This window comes from Triticum aestivum, chromosome 1B (assembly GCF_018294505.1).
Source record: "Triticum aestivum cultivar Chinese Spring chromosome 1B, IWGSC CS RefSeq v2.1, whole genome shotgun sequence".
Taxonomy (NCBI): Eukaryota; Viridiplantae; Streptophyta; class Magnoliopsida; order Poales; family Poaceae; genus Triticum; species Triticum aestivum.
In genome coordinates this window covers 617,114,917-617,129,118 of record NC_057795.1, presented here as the reverse complement: position 1 = coordinate 617,129,118, position 14,202 = coordinate 617,114,917, and the positions used below count along the sequence as shown (strand labels likewise).

The 14,202-nt window shown below is 43.6% G+C and overlaps 1 protein-coding gene and 1 long non-coding RNA gene across 3 annotated transcripts in view; one reads left to right on the top strand and one right to left on the bottom strand.

The window, feature by feature from the left end:
• The window catches only part of LOC123142663 (serine/threonine-protein kinase 10), a 40,742-nt gene extending 29,575 nt beyond the window's left edge, over positions 1 to 11,167 (bottom strand). For both annotated transcript variants that reach the window (XM_044561474.1, XM_044561479.1), the window contains exons 1-2: positions 10,668 to 11,167; positions 69 to 279 (exon numbers count right to left, since the gene is read on the bottom strand). In XM_044561474.1, coding sequence (XP_044417409.1) covers positions 69 to 279; positions 10,668 to 11,039 — 583 coding nt within the window. In that variant the 5' untranslated portion in view covers positions 11,040 to 11,167. The remainder of the gene's footprint in view (positions 1 to 68; positions 280 to 10,667) is intronic.
• LOC123142681 (uncharacterized) lies at positions 4,032 to 6,541 on the top strand. The gene is made up of 2 exons (XR_006470592.1): positions 4,032 to 4,307; positions 6,110 to 6,541. It is a non-coding gene; the product is annotated as an uncharacterized lncRNA (long non-coding RNA).
• Positions 11,168 to 14,202: the final 3,035 nt, after the last annotated feature.

Here is a 14,202-nt window from a genome sequence, read left to right as displayed (position 1 = left end):
TATATAGACATTCATTTAAAAAGCAATTGTTCGTATAAACATATAAACTGACATGTCAGTGATCATACCTAGAAGGCAGTCCTCAAGGGTTTGATAGGGCTGCTGATGTTCATAGCAAAGAAAAGCTCCCAGTTTATCCATGCAGTAGCCGTCTAACTTCAACAAATTTTTGTGGTCGAGTGTAGAGATGGCATGCGCGAAGTTCTTGTAAGTTTTCTCACCTTTTTTCTCTCTCCGGAGTGTCTGCACAGCTAGCACCTTCCCATTATCAAGTACTGCCTGTTCGATTAATGTACAGAGTTAGTGTTGAAATTTTGGCAAAATAGCGAATTTGCGGTATTCAGGAAGTAAGAAATTGCTATACAACAAACCAATATGAATCTAATAGTAGCTTGAGTCTTAGACCCTGTTTGAAGTCCCTCCGCTCCACAAATCCGCTCCGAGAGCAGGCGGAGCTATAGTTGAAAATCGGGAAGCAATTGTTTCCTCGCTCCACAGATCCTTGGATCTCGCGGTGGATTGCCTAGGAAGATCTTAGCTACCACATGCATTCATTTCACAGGGGGGACAACCCGAAAAGAAATGAATTCATTTCACACGGAAAACAAACGACCATAGGATGCAAAAGAGTAAAGCAAGGCGGCACGTGCCATGGACAACCTGAAAAGAAATGAATTCATTTCACAGGAAAACAAACGACCATAGGATGCAAAAGAGTAAAGCAAGGTGGCCGTGCCATGGACGGACTACCCCCCCCCCCCCCCCCCCCCCCAACCAACCCCAAGGAGGAGAAGGACGAGACAGTGAGCAGACTCGCCTCGATCCGTTATGCATCTTCAACTACTACTGCCGCACGAAAGATGGAAGTGCAAAGGCAAGGGCGACCGTTGATGAACTTCTTATATTTTTGTTTGAGAAAAGTATATTTTTGGTCTCTCAACTTTTGACGGAGTTTAGATTTAGTCCCTCAAGTATGAAACCGGGCAACTTGCACCTCGAACTTTCAATACCTGACAAATTTTGTCCCTCAACACAACTAAAACGGTTTGTGAGCTGACTTGGCAAGTTTTTGACCGGTCATAGTCCAAGTAGCCATATTTCTCTGTCCTACTGATCCTATCTCTTCTTCCCTCCTGTTATCTCTCTCTAATGGGCATTTCAACGAGCACTTATAGTGCAACGGCTGCACAAGCGCTGTGGTGGCATGCCAGGACGCCGGCTGTGATGACACCGAGCTAGCGCTTGAGGGGTTCTACAACACGCACGTCTCTGTCGATGCTGGTTGGGTGTCCCTGTTGCTGCTCCAGCAGGAGGGAATCATGCTGCAGCTTGCCGGGAGCAGCACAGGTTGCCCGCAGCGGCATAGGCCTCCTCCACGACTCGCCGTGTGTAGGTGCTCCACCTCGCGGTCGTAGTAAACCACACCAAAGGAAGCAACGCCGGAGGCCCTAAATCGCTGACGTCCAAATCGTCTTCCTCGACTTCCGTGACTATCGTCGCACTGCGATCTCCCCCTCTTGCAAGCTCTGGTTCTTCCTGTCGGCTTCCTAAGCTCCCCGTGGTCCTACCTAAGCCTCACGCGTCCTCCCCAACAAGCCCCTCGTCCACGAGCTCACCCCGCTGCGAGCCTGTGCTCCGCTACCGGTTGTCGTCGACGCAGCCGTCGCTCAGGTGCTTATGCGCCGCGTCTGAGTAGGTGTACGTGATATAGGTGAGCCCCTGGTCGTTTCTCCCGTCTCCTCAAGCCTCCCCGTGCCATCTAGCTTGATGCCAGCATAGCGCCGCCCGTCATAGCCGGCGAAGCTTCGGCCACCCCGCGTGCCCATGCTTACTTTCTCAGACGCGCGGACACTCCAGCCTGCTCCAAGGCATGGTGCAGCCTCTTCCCGCTAGCACCCGCCTCGTCCAGATTCCAGAGCGCCGCCGCCGGTGCAAGCTAATTTGCCAACGTGAGGAGCGATTTGCCGGCTCCTTTGCCATGTTGGCGTGGACCGGTCAAACCAGTCAAAATCCATGACAAGTCAGCAGTGAAACCTGGTCTGCTGGTACAAGGGATGAAATTTGTCCGGTATTAAAAATTTGAGGTGCAAATTACCCGGTTTCGTAGTTGAGGGACTAAATCTAAACTCTGTGAATAATTGAGGGACTTATACTTTTCTCTTTTTGTTTCATTCGTAGTTAGTAGAGCATGTTAATTTTTGGTAGTTCGATGATATGGCTTCAACTACGTACTTACGTTTCAAAAGAGTAATATATGGTTTGAGGATTTGATTTGATAGATTTGGTTGTGAAGGAGCAATTTTATGTGTTGTTTGGTCATTGTCCGTGGAAGCAGACATTTGGGGACTGGATTTAGGTACATGTGGCCGTAAATGCTCTAAGTTGTTGTTTGTGTTAGGAAGTATTAGTATTGGTTAGGAGTCATTATTAGTCTATGTTTAGTTTCTCGCGCTCAAGTCATGTGTAATATATATATATATATATATATATATATATATATATATATATATATATATGCCTCTTAGGCCTTTAATAAAGATAAGTTATTTTTTAATATTATATTAGAGCTAAGGTCTTGAAGTCTTGACTTTTGCAATTTATTAAAAATTATTGGTTGTCCTTTTTATCCACATAAAAGCCTTTTTAATCATATACACATGAGTTTCGTGCACCGTCGCTCTCTTTTCGATTCCATGTGACTTGTCTTTCGCATGAGAGGGGTTCCATCCGATGTCTCTGCCGCAGGTCAAAGCCCACATGACAGGCTCCACATCGGGCCGCCCCGATGCGGTCCAGCCGCCACCTGTGCGTGCGTACTGCTGCAACTCGCTGGGTGGCCTCGCCGCTCGTGGATCATGTCCAAATTCACCGTCCGTGCGTCTCCAGGCAGCCTACTGTTGCTGCCCACGGGTTGCTCTTCACGTGTAGCGTCTCTTTGCATTGTTGATTTAAGCCCATTCTTTTGCTGTTGAGCTTGTTTCGCCGTCGGTTTTCATGGACCATAATTCTTAAGCAACACTTCTTCTCTTGATGTGCCATCTTCTTTCGACGACCCATCTTTTCTTGATACTTCTTTTGTATTTTCTAGTGACACGGTGTATTTCTTTGATGTGCCATTTCTTTGCTATCCCCTTTGGCGACTCGATAGGTTTTGAAGACTCTTCATGCTATGACGACACTCTCAAGACGCGGATTTGGATTATCATTTTCTTTCGTATTACACTTCTTCAAATGCAATACTATTGCATACGCTTTGCATTTGAGGAGGGTGTTAGGAAGTATTAGTATTGATGTAGGAGTCCTTATTGGAAAATAATTCTAGGAGACCAGGTCTCACGGGTTAGCAGGTGAGACCCATCCTGATGGATGACACATGGCATTCATAAATCACAAAGCATCTACCCCACCCCCCACCTGAAATCAGGGAAGAGAGATTAGATGCTTTGTGATTTGTGAATGCCACGTGTCATCCATCAGGGCGGGTCTCACCTGCTAACCGTGATACCTGGTCTCATATAATTTTTTTCCGTCCTTATCAGTCTATGTTTAATTTCCTTGAACCTCAAGTCATGTAGTATTGATGTAGGAGTCCTTATTAGTCCATGCAATGCTATGTTTAATTTTCTTGAACCTCAAGTCTTGGGTTTTCAATAAAGATAAGTTGCTTTCCTAACAGTTTGGATAGATATCATTAGCGTTAGGTTTTAGGAAAAGATGTTTTAAGCTGGATTTTTGCTAAACACGGGCATTACTATTTTTCTCCACACAATCAGTTTAAGGAAAACCCTGTTTAGGTTAGAAAAGTGTGAAACCGGTTTATCTATTCACTTTTACTAATTTTCAGTCGTCTGAAAATGAATTGGTCTCAGGTCCTTTTTTGATCCGTCGGATTTCGCACGAATCTTATCGCCTGGTTTGTCTTCAGTATCGCGTCCCCGGGGTGGTTCTGTCGGCTTTCGGGTTCGCGGGTCGGCAACGGGTATAACTTTTTCGATCGTGTAGCGTCAGGTGTTTTTGAATTTTCTATTCAGTCTTGTGGGGCGGCGGCTTTTGTTCTATCTGAGGAGGGGATCGGTGGGAGCTGGCCGAGGTGGGGCGGAGACGGCGGAGGGGATCCTCCGGTGATTAGTAACGGAGATGGCGCGCGGCGAGTCTCCCCAGGGAAGGAGAGCTTGTACGCAGGGGGCTGCAGGTGGGATAGATGCTGGCCTGGAGAGGAACTTGGCGGAGCTGCCCCGTCGTGCGTGCCACCAGCAAGTTCCAGTCGGTGGAGGCGGCAGTAGTCGGCGGCGCCAGTTGGGCGCATGGTATTTATTCGTCCCCCGCTATCCTCGCTCTGTGAATTCCATCCCATGTGTATTTGCCCTCCTGCGCCGGGCGGATTCAGTTCGTCGCGATTGTCGCCGGGTCATAGACGTTCATCGCAGGGGCCAGGGGCGGTTCAGTTCGCTGGTTTTGTGTGTCATAGCTTAGGTCATTCCAGTGGAGTTTTTGAGTGGTTCATCAGAAACGCCCCTGTATTAGCTGCAGGCACCTCTCCTCTCGTTTCCCCCAATTTTCACCTCACCAAAATTTCCGCCTCGATGTTGTCTTTGATGTAGGATGTAGATCTCCTTTTTAGTTCGAGTGAAATTTCACGATAGTATGTTTATTGTAAGAATCTAGAGGCCCGAGGCATGTTTGTGTGGATTTTTTCTCAGTTAGTCCCTGATCCATCACCAGGATCAGTGTAGGCGTGTGCATCGATCAGTCCATTAGTTCACAGCTGCGGCCGCAAAGGTTGCTGGGGCATAATTGTTGAGAAGAAGATTAACATGGGCGGGCTGAAGCTCCATGGGTAAGAAGAAGATTTAGCTATAAGAAGATCAGAGAATTACAGAGAGTGTGCTCTGTTTTGTGTATGTGATCCTGCCTACTGCACCTATTTTTTGGGCAGTGGCAAGATCCCAATATGAAACCCAACAAGGAAAATAGGGTTTTGATCTCTTTGTACTTCTGAATGTGTCCTGTCCGATCATTTTTTTGGATCTGAACATCAGAATTGGGACTGACTTTTGTCTCTGTCCTAACTTAGGTCTGTGTGGATGTAGATGATCAGAGGCCCCTTTTTTTGTCTTGGATATAGTTCTCCTTTTAGTCTGAGTGTAATTTCAGTATTGTATGGTTTATTGTAAGAATCTAGAGAGCCGAGGCATGTTGTAGATGATGAGAGGCAGGTAACTGATTGAATGTGTTTTCTCTCTCTGTAGGAGTACTACCGTGAAGAAACTGTAGAGTATCATTTTGTCAGCTTAATTTCGCTTTCTTAGGTTAGATTAGTAATGGTTGTGATATATCTTTCTGTAGATATTTTTTGTTTGATGTATATCTCTTTTTTAGTCTGAGTGTAATTTCACTATAGTATGTTTATTTGTAAGAATTTAGAGGCCCGAGTTATGTTATTATTTCACTATAGTATGTTTATTCTAGTGTTTCTAGCGATATGATATTATTCCTTTTTGATGCTTAGTTTTAGAAGTGCTACTAGTAGCTAAGTTGTAACATATTTCATTTTTATTCTTCTACCATTTGTCAGTCTAGATTGTCATTTTGATCATGTTTTATAATTTTTGGTCAGGCATAGTCGATTTTGTTTTCCATCGTGCTAGTGGATGTTTTTCTTAGTGTGTGAAGACAGATTTTTTAGATATGTTTTGCTTCAGATTTTTTTTATGGTATACCCAACAATCAGATTTCTGACGGTCAGCCTACGTTATGTATACGCAGTCTAGTTTCTTCTTCTGGGAATAGGAAAGCCAGCTCTGTCTGTTCATTTTTTAGTTGTCGATAGCTGGAAAAAAAATTATGTTCTATCCCAAAGAAAACGCCTCCGTGATTTCCTCTTGTTGATCAGATTTAGTCAATTGATTAGTTCCATTATTGTTTCACCTAGAGCCCTCTAATAAAGCTTTCAATGCATTTTCTGTTTTTATTGTTGATCATTTTTTAGCCGTGTTTTCCTATAAAGCAAAACTTCTTCAAGTTAAGTTCATTGTTGAGTTTAAGTTCAATCATTCTTATTTCAGTATACTGACAAACAGTTTTTCCGTATTCATCATGTGCCTTATAGATGGAGTGCCAAATCTGCATGTATGACGACTATAGAGGTCACAAAGCAAATGGCATATCAGTTTTGGAATACGTTTTGGGAGCAGGGGACATCATTACTGCTGTTTACAGGACCTCCAAGGATGGCGTATCAGCTTCAAGAATGGTTGAAGGATTTCATGGAGAAGAACCTAAGGGTCGACACCTCTATGAAGATTACCATCAGGCCCAGCAACTATGGAGAACTTGTTAGTATCAGTATAAGTCTTCAGGAGGAGCATAGAAGAGTCTTTGGGAGCTTTCCCTAGTGCTTAAGTTCTCCATCTTTAGCCGATCACTTATTCTGCATATGTTTTATAGATTCAGTCTTTTCTGATATAGTGTGAACTCAAGAACAGATATGTGATGAAGAAGCAGCAAGCATGAAACCAAGAAGATGCAACAACTTTAGTTTTATTATGTAGCTTTCTCCTGCTACTCATTTCTTCAGTGATCACTCTTCATTCTTCATTGATTATTCCCTATTTTCCCATGTTTTCTTAGTTATCCTTTTTCTTAGTCATTCTGATTTATTCACTTTTGAGTTCTCAGCCTTCATTTAGTCTTCTTGTCAATCATCAATTTTCTTTTTCCGGATTGTCTAGTTATTCAGTCCAGTTATTCATTGATTAGTCTTCATTTTATCAGTTTTTCTGGACGAGTTTGTCTATGTATTTTCATTTTTTATTGTTTATTCTTTAGTATCTCAGTTCTAGTTTCAGTTATCATTGTTATTATCATTAGGCTCCGTCACTCAGTCTTTGCTCAGGTTTAAGTTTATTAAACTCATTTCTCAGTCTTGTGTTTCAGTTATCAGTGTTTCATTTTACTTGTCATTCAGAATTTCTTTGTGCGCTAGTTGTTGTCTGTCTTGAGACATTGGATTGGGTAGATTCAGTCCTTCATTTTTTTCCCACTCTTACTCATTCCTTTTAGTTATCTTTGTCTTTCATCCTGAAGTCTTCAGTTATCATTCCCGCTGTTATTTCAGTCATTCATTATTGTGAACTCTCAGTTTTATTATTTTTCTTCAGTCTTCACTGTTAGTTGATTTGTTCAGCCTCAAGGCATAGCTACCTTTGTTTCAGTCTATCTACCTTTTTAGGTTTTTATCACTCATTCCTTAGTGTTTGAGTTTCTTTTTAATTTGTAGACAATTTTCTTATTTAACAGCGAGGGTTTTGTGTTTTTACTGTTTTTCATTCTTTGTATGTCATTATTTTAAGTCCTTTCTCCATTTTGTCATTGCTCACTTAATATCCATTGATCATTTCATCATTTCTCGTTGTTTAGTTTTTGTATCTCATTATTGATATACATCATTATTTCTCAGTGAGGGCGAAAATTTCTCAGTTTTTGTATGTCAGTACTCGGTTATTTGTCCTCTGTATTTTGCTGATCCATTTATATTCATTTAATAGTGTTTGTATCTCATTATTTATATAAGCATATAAGCTTTACAATTTCTCTAGTATTTCAGTCTTGAAGTTCATATTCCTCACTCACTGCGCGGTTTTTATTCAGCATTGATTCATCATCTTTTAGTTTTTAGTAAAGTTATTTAGCCCATATTTTGTATTGAGCAGCATGAGTAGGTGATGTACTGTGAAGACTAAGTAGTTTCTTCAGTTACTTTTTGTCATTCTCTAGCATGATCAGTTATCCCTTTCTATAAGTCCAAATTCATTTTACTTGTTGAGTTTTCGTCAGTTTCTGTTTTTTTCATGTGCTTCTTAGTTTATGTTCAGCTCTTTTTAGTATTATCTTTTATCAAGGAAAGTTGCTTTTAGCCTGGACAGCGGGGAGAAGGGGATTGTGGAATGCGATATACAGTAGAGCTGCATATGACACCGCCCCTAATGACTGCATCGTCTTCAAGAGTGAATGGAGAGAGTTTCCAGCAAGAATAAGTATTGTTGATGTTGGAACAGCTGTACTAATCACTTTCAAGATCAGCGCTCATGAGGATATTCGGGATGACAGTCGTTGTCGATGTCCTCACGGCGGGTGCCTGAGTCTACTAGGTGACAAGCTTCAGTCGAGTTGGATCTCAATTTTCATTAGCTTTGCACTAGCATAGCCTTTCTCTATCATGTCACTTCTTTTGTGTTTATCTGTCTGCAGTGAATCTACATAATGTGTACTTTGCACGTGTGGCATGATACCACCAGAACCTACTGCATATGTACCTATGTCGCATTGGTTCCAGCTTTTTGGGCTGGCAGTTATATAATTTATTGCATGTCTATTTTACTGCTCATTCACTCTCACCATTTTCTTTAGATAACTAGCATTTTTTTAAGTAATGCAGTGTGTTTTTCTGAGAATATATGTGTAGGTATGTTCAGGTTTGCCATCCAAAATGTAAGAGTTTTTGACCATACAGAGAACCTTTCTCAGGTATGTTCAGTGGTCATCTCAATCTTTCGGTATTCTTCCTCATCTGGCATCTCTGTCTCTCTCTCTCTCTCTCTCTGTCTCTCTCTCTCTCTCTCTGATCTCCTTTTCTTCTCGCTGCTCCGAAGCCTGTCTTATCTTTGAGTGTGTAGCCTTGGTGTCACAAAAAAGCAGACTCAAGACGCAGGAGTGGGTATGGTATTGGAGACCGTAATCGGGTCAGTCTGTTTACCCGGCGCGATAGTGCTGTGGCTGGTTTGTGTGGGGTAGCGGGCCAGCAAGAGGACATTCGACTGAATGTACTGAAGAAATCGGTCGTTTTTTTTAGCAAAACTGCCTCGTTCCTAAGAAAAAAGCAAAACTGACTCAAGGCTTAATGGGATAAGTATATTTTTCGTCCTCGAACTCTTCCCAGAGTTTAGAAATCGTCCCTTAACTCAAAACCGAAGAATTTTCGTCCCTCAGCTATCAAAACCAGATAGTTTTCATCCCTCGTGCCGCTTTGGGCGGTTTTAGTCCGGGGTGAACAGTAAAATCGAAAAAAATAGCAACAAAAATAAACAAAATCTGAAATTTTAGAGCATCGAAGATACTTTGGTGCGCAAGACACGTGCAAAAGTTTGTGGTGTTTTGATATACGAGCAGCTCGTGGCAAACAAAAAACTATACATTTGTACGCCAATGAACAGTAAATTCAAAATAAATAACAAAAAAAAATTCAAAGCGGTATGAATTTTTTTGTCATAAAAGAGGCTTGGGTGCCCAACGTGCGTGCAAATTTTTGTGATGTTTGGGTATTGTACGAACTCGTGACAAAAAGAAACAAAATTTGGCACAGATTTATTTTTTAAAAAGTGCGCTATTTTTTTTTGGCTAGAGCTCCTCGTATGTCATTCGATCACAAAATTTTGCATGCATCTTGCGTACCTGAGCATCTGTGATGCTAAAATGTTTCATGTTTTTTTGAATTCTTTTTGCTATTTTATTAAATTTACTGTTCACCAACGTACATATTTACAGTTTTTTGTTTGCCACGAGCTGCTTGAATGTCGAAACACCCCGAAATTTTGCACGGGTCTTGTGCACCAAATTATCTTTTGATGCTGTAAAATTTCAGATTTTTTTAATTTATTTTTTGCTATTTTTTCGATTTTATTGTTCACTGATTTACTGTTCGTCCCGGACTAAAACCGCCCGAAGCGGCATGAGGGACGAAAACTATCCGGTTTTAATAGCTGAGGGACGAAAATTCTTCGGTTTAGAGTTGATGGACGATTTCTAAACTCTCAATACAGTTCGAGGACGAAAAATATACTTATCCCTTAGATAAACTGACTTAGATCTGAGCTCCCCCACGTGTAAACACAATTGGCTGAAAAATCCAACCTAAACCAAAATAGAAAACAGACGTCTGTAGACCGATTGACCAAGGAACAAAAAGTTTTTTCTCTCCCGTGAGCTCGTGGCCTTCCCAAAGCTGGTGGCCACTTTCCCCAAAATTTGACTGGACGACAGTCTTCGGATCTCCGATTCGTCATCGCCGTTTGCCTGCTGCCAACATGAGCACTTTCTAACGCCTCGCGCGTCCCTCTGTTAAGTTACACTTCCAGCCCCATCTGGTGTTAGAGGCCAGCCGTTGACGAACTATTACAAAAGATTGGTTTCATGAATATTTTTCAAATATGTATCATTTTCTAAAATACAATTTATTTTAAAAATATCAAACAATTTTAGAAAACATTTTTCTTTTCGGGACAAAACTATTTTTCTTTTCTAAAAGATGGACGCACAAAAATTTAGTACCACCTTGGATAGAACAAAAATCTTTTCGGTGGTGAATGGATGAAAAAATTGAATAAATGCACCTTGCTTTATATTAGTAAAAAGGGAGGTATAGATATAGAAATATGTACACACGTTGTTTTGGTTAAATGCTATCTTATTAAGCCGATATTCTCCGTACGACTATTTGTAGGAAATTGGCTTGTTGGCCGGGGGCTATATTAATGTTAAATTTGTCTAATAATTTGCATTTTAGAAGTGAAATTATTCACAGTTCAATGATCATACTAAATACGTGAAAGAATGAAAGATGAATTAAACGGACGAAGCGAGACATATCTTAAAAGAGTATTGTTTGTTACCATGTTGACGACCCCAAATTCCCCAAGTCTAATTCGACTAGTGAACTTCTTGGTAGCCTTCACCAGATCGCTATATTCATACTTTGTGCTGCTTTCTGGAAGTTCTCGTGAACCCCCCGAGAGACCCACGATCTTTCCGAGAATGCTTGGCCTCGCTGGTGGTGGTGGTGCTTGTTGCTCGTGATTAGCCGGGCGACCCACGAAGTAATCGCCAGCTTGTTCCTCGTTAACCGGGCGACCCACGAAGTAATCGCCAATCTTCTCGTTACCCGGGAGACCCACGAAGTAACCGCCAGCTTGGGCATCGGCAATCTTCTCGTTAGCCGGGCGGCCCACCAAATCACCAATTTGTTCATCGCCAATCTTCTCCATCTAGGTGCCGCTATCCTAATTTCTGCTTTTTGGATAGGAATTGATTCTTGGATTTCAATGATGGGAAGAGCTCAGGGAAACCGCTGGCAGACCACTAGTAGGACATAAATAGGGAGAAGCTCGGTTCGTTCGTGGAGATTGGGGAAAGAGATTATTTATTCCACTAGTAGGACATAAATAGGGAGTAGTACAGATGAAGGCTTCACCTACCGTATAAGTACATTATGACGGCTGGTTTGATCAAGTCTCGAGAGAAAAATATACGCAAGAGGGAGGAATACGACGAGAGGGCCAGGTACCGCGTCAACTTCCTCAATCACTTCACGTGTAATTCTGGATCTTAAAACCAATGTGAGTTGATTCATAAAATAAAGAAGGAGAGACGACTACCGGCCAGAGGCGGAGCTTCCTGGCAATTGCCTCCGTTCCTTTGGGATTCTTTTACGTTTATAGCGTTCTGCTAAATGGAAATATAAAAATACACCTTTCTAAGAGCATTTTCAATTCCCCCGCAAAAAAAAATAAAAAATAAGAGCATTTTCAATTGGCGGGCGGTTGCGCGCCGTGCTAAATTTTTTATTCAGCGCCGAAATTACCTTTTTAGCGCGTAGGAGGGTGTTTACTTTATCAGGCGCTGCAAAATTTAGCGCGCCGCTATAGCGCCAGCAGGCGTTGCAAAATCCAGCGCGTGCGAGCAGCCGGTGCTCGAAAAAAATGGAAGCAACACATACGAAAAAAAATATGAAATAACACATAGTTCAAATTCATAGCTTAAATTCAAGCCCCACACCACAAGCTAGTCCATACAATGCAAATAAAACTAGATAAAATGATGGTACGATGCAAATATAACTAGATAAACGCGTCGACGTAAACTACTCGTCCTCCTCGGTGGTGTAGTCCGATGACGTAAACGCGTCGACCCACCGAGGATCTTCCTCGTCCCAGGTCGACGCAGGTCCCAGCTTGCACTGGGCTTCCGCCAGTGCCTTCCGTGCATGCTTTGTCGCCCGATGCGCTGCTCGCTCCGCCCTCCTCTGCGCCCAGAATTCGTTCTCGGCGACGCCATCCCGCGGGAAGCGCTCACGCCACACCGCCATGGGGTGCTCATCCGCCTCGGCGATGAGGAGGAGGCGCGCCCGCCTCCGTTAGAAGCGGCGATCCTCCTCGGTGACTAGTCGCGGGGGAGGCGCGAATTCCTACGCCTGCTCGCGCGTACGCATATCGGAGAAGTTCATCTGCGTCCATGGCCTCCCGAGGCGCCATGCCACTGCATCGTACGCGTGGGCGGTCTCGAACGTTTCGAGCCCAAGACGTGTATCGCCGGAGCGGATCTCCGCGTAATACATGCCGGAGGGGCGGAGGCGGACGCCGCGGAAGCCCGAGCTTCTCCGGGGGCGCGGCGGCATGGTGGGGTGCTGGAAGAGACGGGGGAAGAAGGCGCGACAGCGGCGGGGCGCCGGAAGCAGCGAGGAAGAAGGCGTGGCGGCGGCGGGGCACCGGAAGCGGCGAGGAAGAAGGCGCAGGGAAGGGAAAGGGTGGCGGTTGACGGGCGCCCGCGCGTTGCTTTTAACCTGCGTGCTGGGCACTGCGCCCAAAACTGCTGCGCCCGATGCCACTTTTTCTTGCGCGCACCGATTTTTTTCGCGTGTCTGCTGTTTCCCACCAAACGGCCTCTCGCACGCCAAATAGCTGAATGTTTCAGCGCGAGACTTATCTGACGTGTCTGTTGGAGATGCTCTAAATGGGATTGACAAAAATGACCTAGCAGAAACAGGAGCTAGTGACACGTGTCCCTTTTCACCATCCGGCGTCGCGGAAGGTTGAAAGCACAAGTACTCCCTGGGTGGTTTTGGTAATTGATGTCAACATATCTCTTGTTGGACTAACACTTTTACCTAGTATGTTTCAGATAAGTTAAACAATGAAGTGGCATGGACTAGAAGATGTGGAACCCCTTCGAGATACTTAGGACAAAGGATTGGCTCAAGCTCCAAGCTCAAGACTCTACATTTTTTATTTTAGTGATCCAAGATCACATTGAGTCTATAGGAAAAGCCAATACTATCAAGAAGGGATGAGGTGTTGCTTAATGGCTTGCTTGCTCAAAGTGCTTAGTGATATGCTCCAAAGCCCTCAACTACCTTCTCACATCCACATATGACCCAAACCAAGAGTCCAACTCGGCCCTACCGATTCTTTCTATTCGAAGCCACCAAGTTCAGATGCCATAGCCACTGCCACAAACCCTAGGCAAATCGGTCTCACCGATAGGGATCTCGGTCTCACCAAGATGATATTGTAATCTCTCTGTGTATGTCCATTACCAAAATCAATTCTACCGAGTTTGCGTAATCGGTACTACCGAGATTACAATGCAAACTCTCTGTTCCTCTTCGTAACATTTTGGTCCAAGCGAGATGAGCGAATCGGTCCCACCGAGTTTGCCCGACCAACTCTCTGGTTAGCTTATTACCAAAATCGGTCTCACCAAGTTTGCCTGACCAACTCTGTAATTAGCTTATTACCAAAATCGGTCTCACTGAGTTTGTGTAATCAGTCTCACCGAGATTACGTTATGCCCTAACCCTAACCATATTGGTCCTATCGAGTTGCATGTCGGTCCCACCGAAAATCCTAACAGTCACATCATTTGCTGAATCGGTCCGACCGAGTTTCTCAATTCGGTCCCACCGAGATTGGTAAGTTTTGTGTAACGGTTAGATTTTGTGTGGAGGCTATATATACCCCTCCACCCACTCTTCATTCGTGGAGAGAGCCATCAAAACATGCCTACACTTCCAACCTACATTTTCTGAGAGAGAACCACCTACACTTGTGTTGAGATCAAGATATTCCATTCCTACCATATGAATCTTGATCTCTAGACTTCCCCAAGTTGCTTTCCACTCAAATCTTCTTTCCACCAAATCCAAATCATGTGAGAGAGAGTTGCGTGTTGGAGAGACTATCATTTGAAGCACAAGAGCAAGGAGTTCATCATCAACACACCATTTGTTACTTCTTGGAGAGTGGTGTCTCCTAGATTGGCTAGGTGTCACTTGGGAGCCTCCGACAAGATTGTGGAGTTGAGCCAAGGAGTTTGTAAGGGCAAGGAGATCGCCTACTTCGTGAAGATCTACCCTAGTGAGGCAAGTCCTTC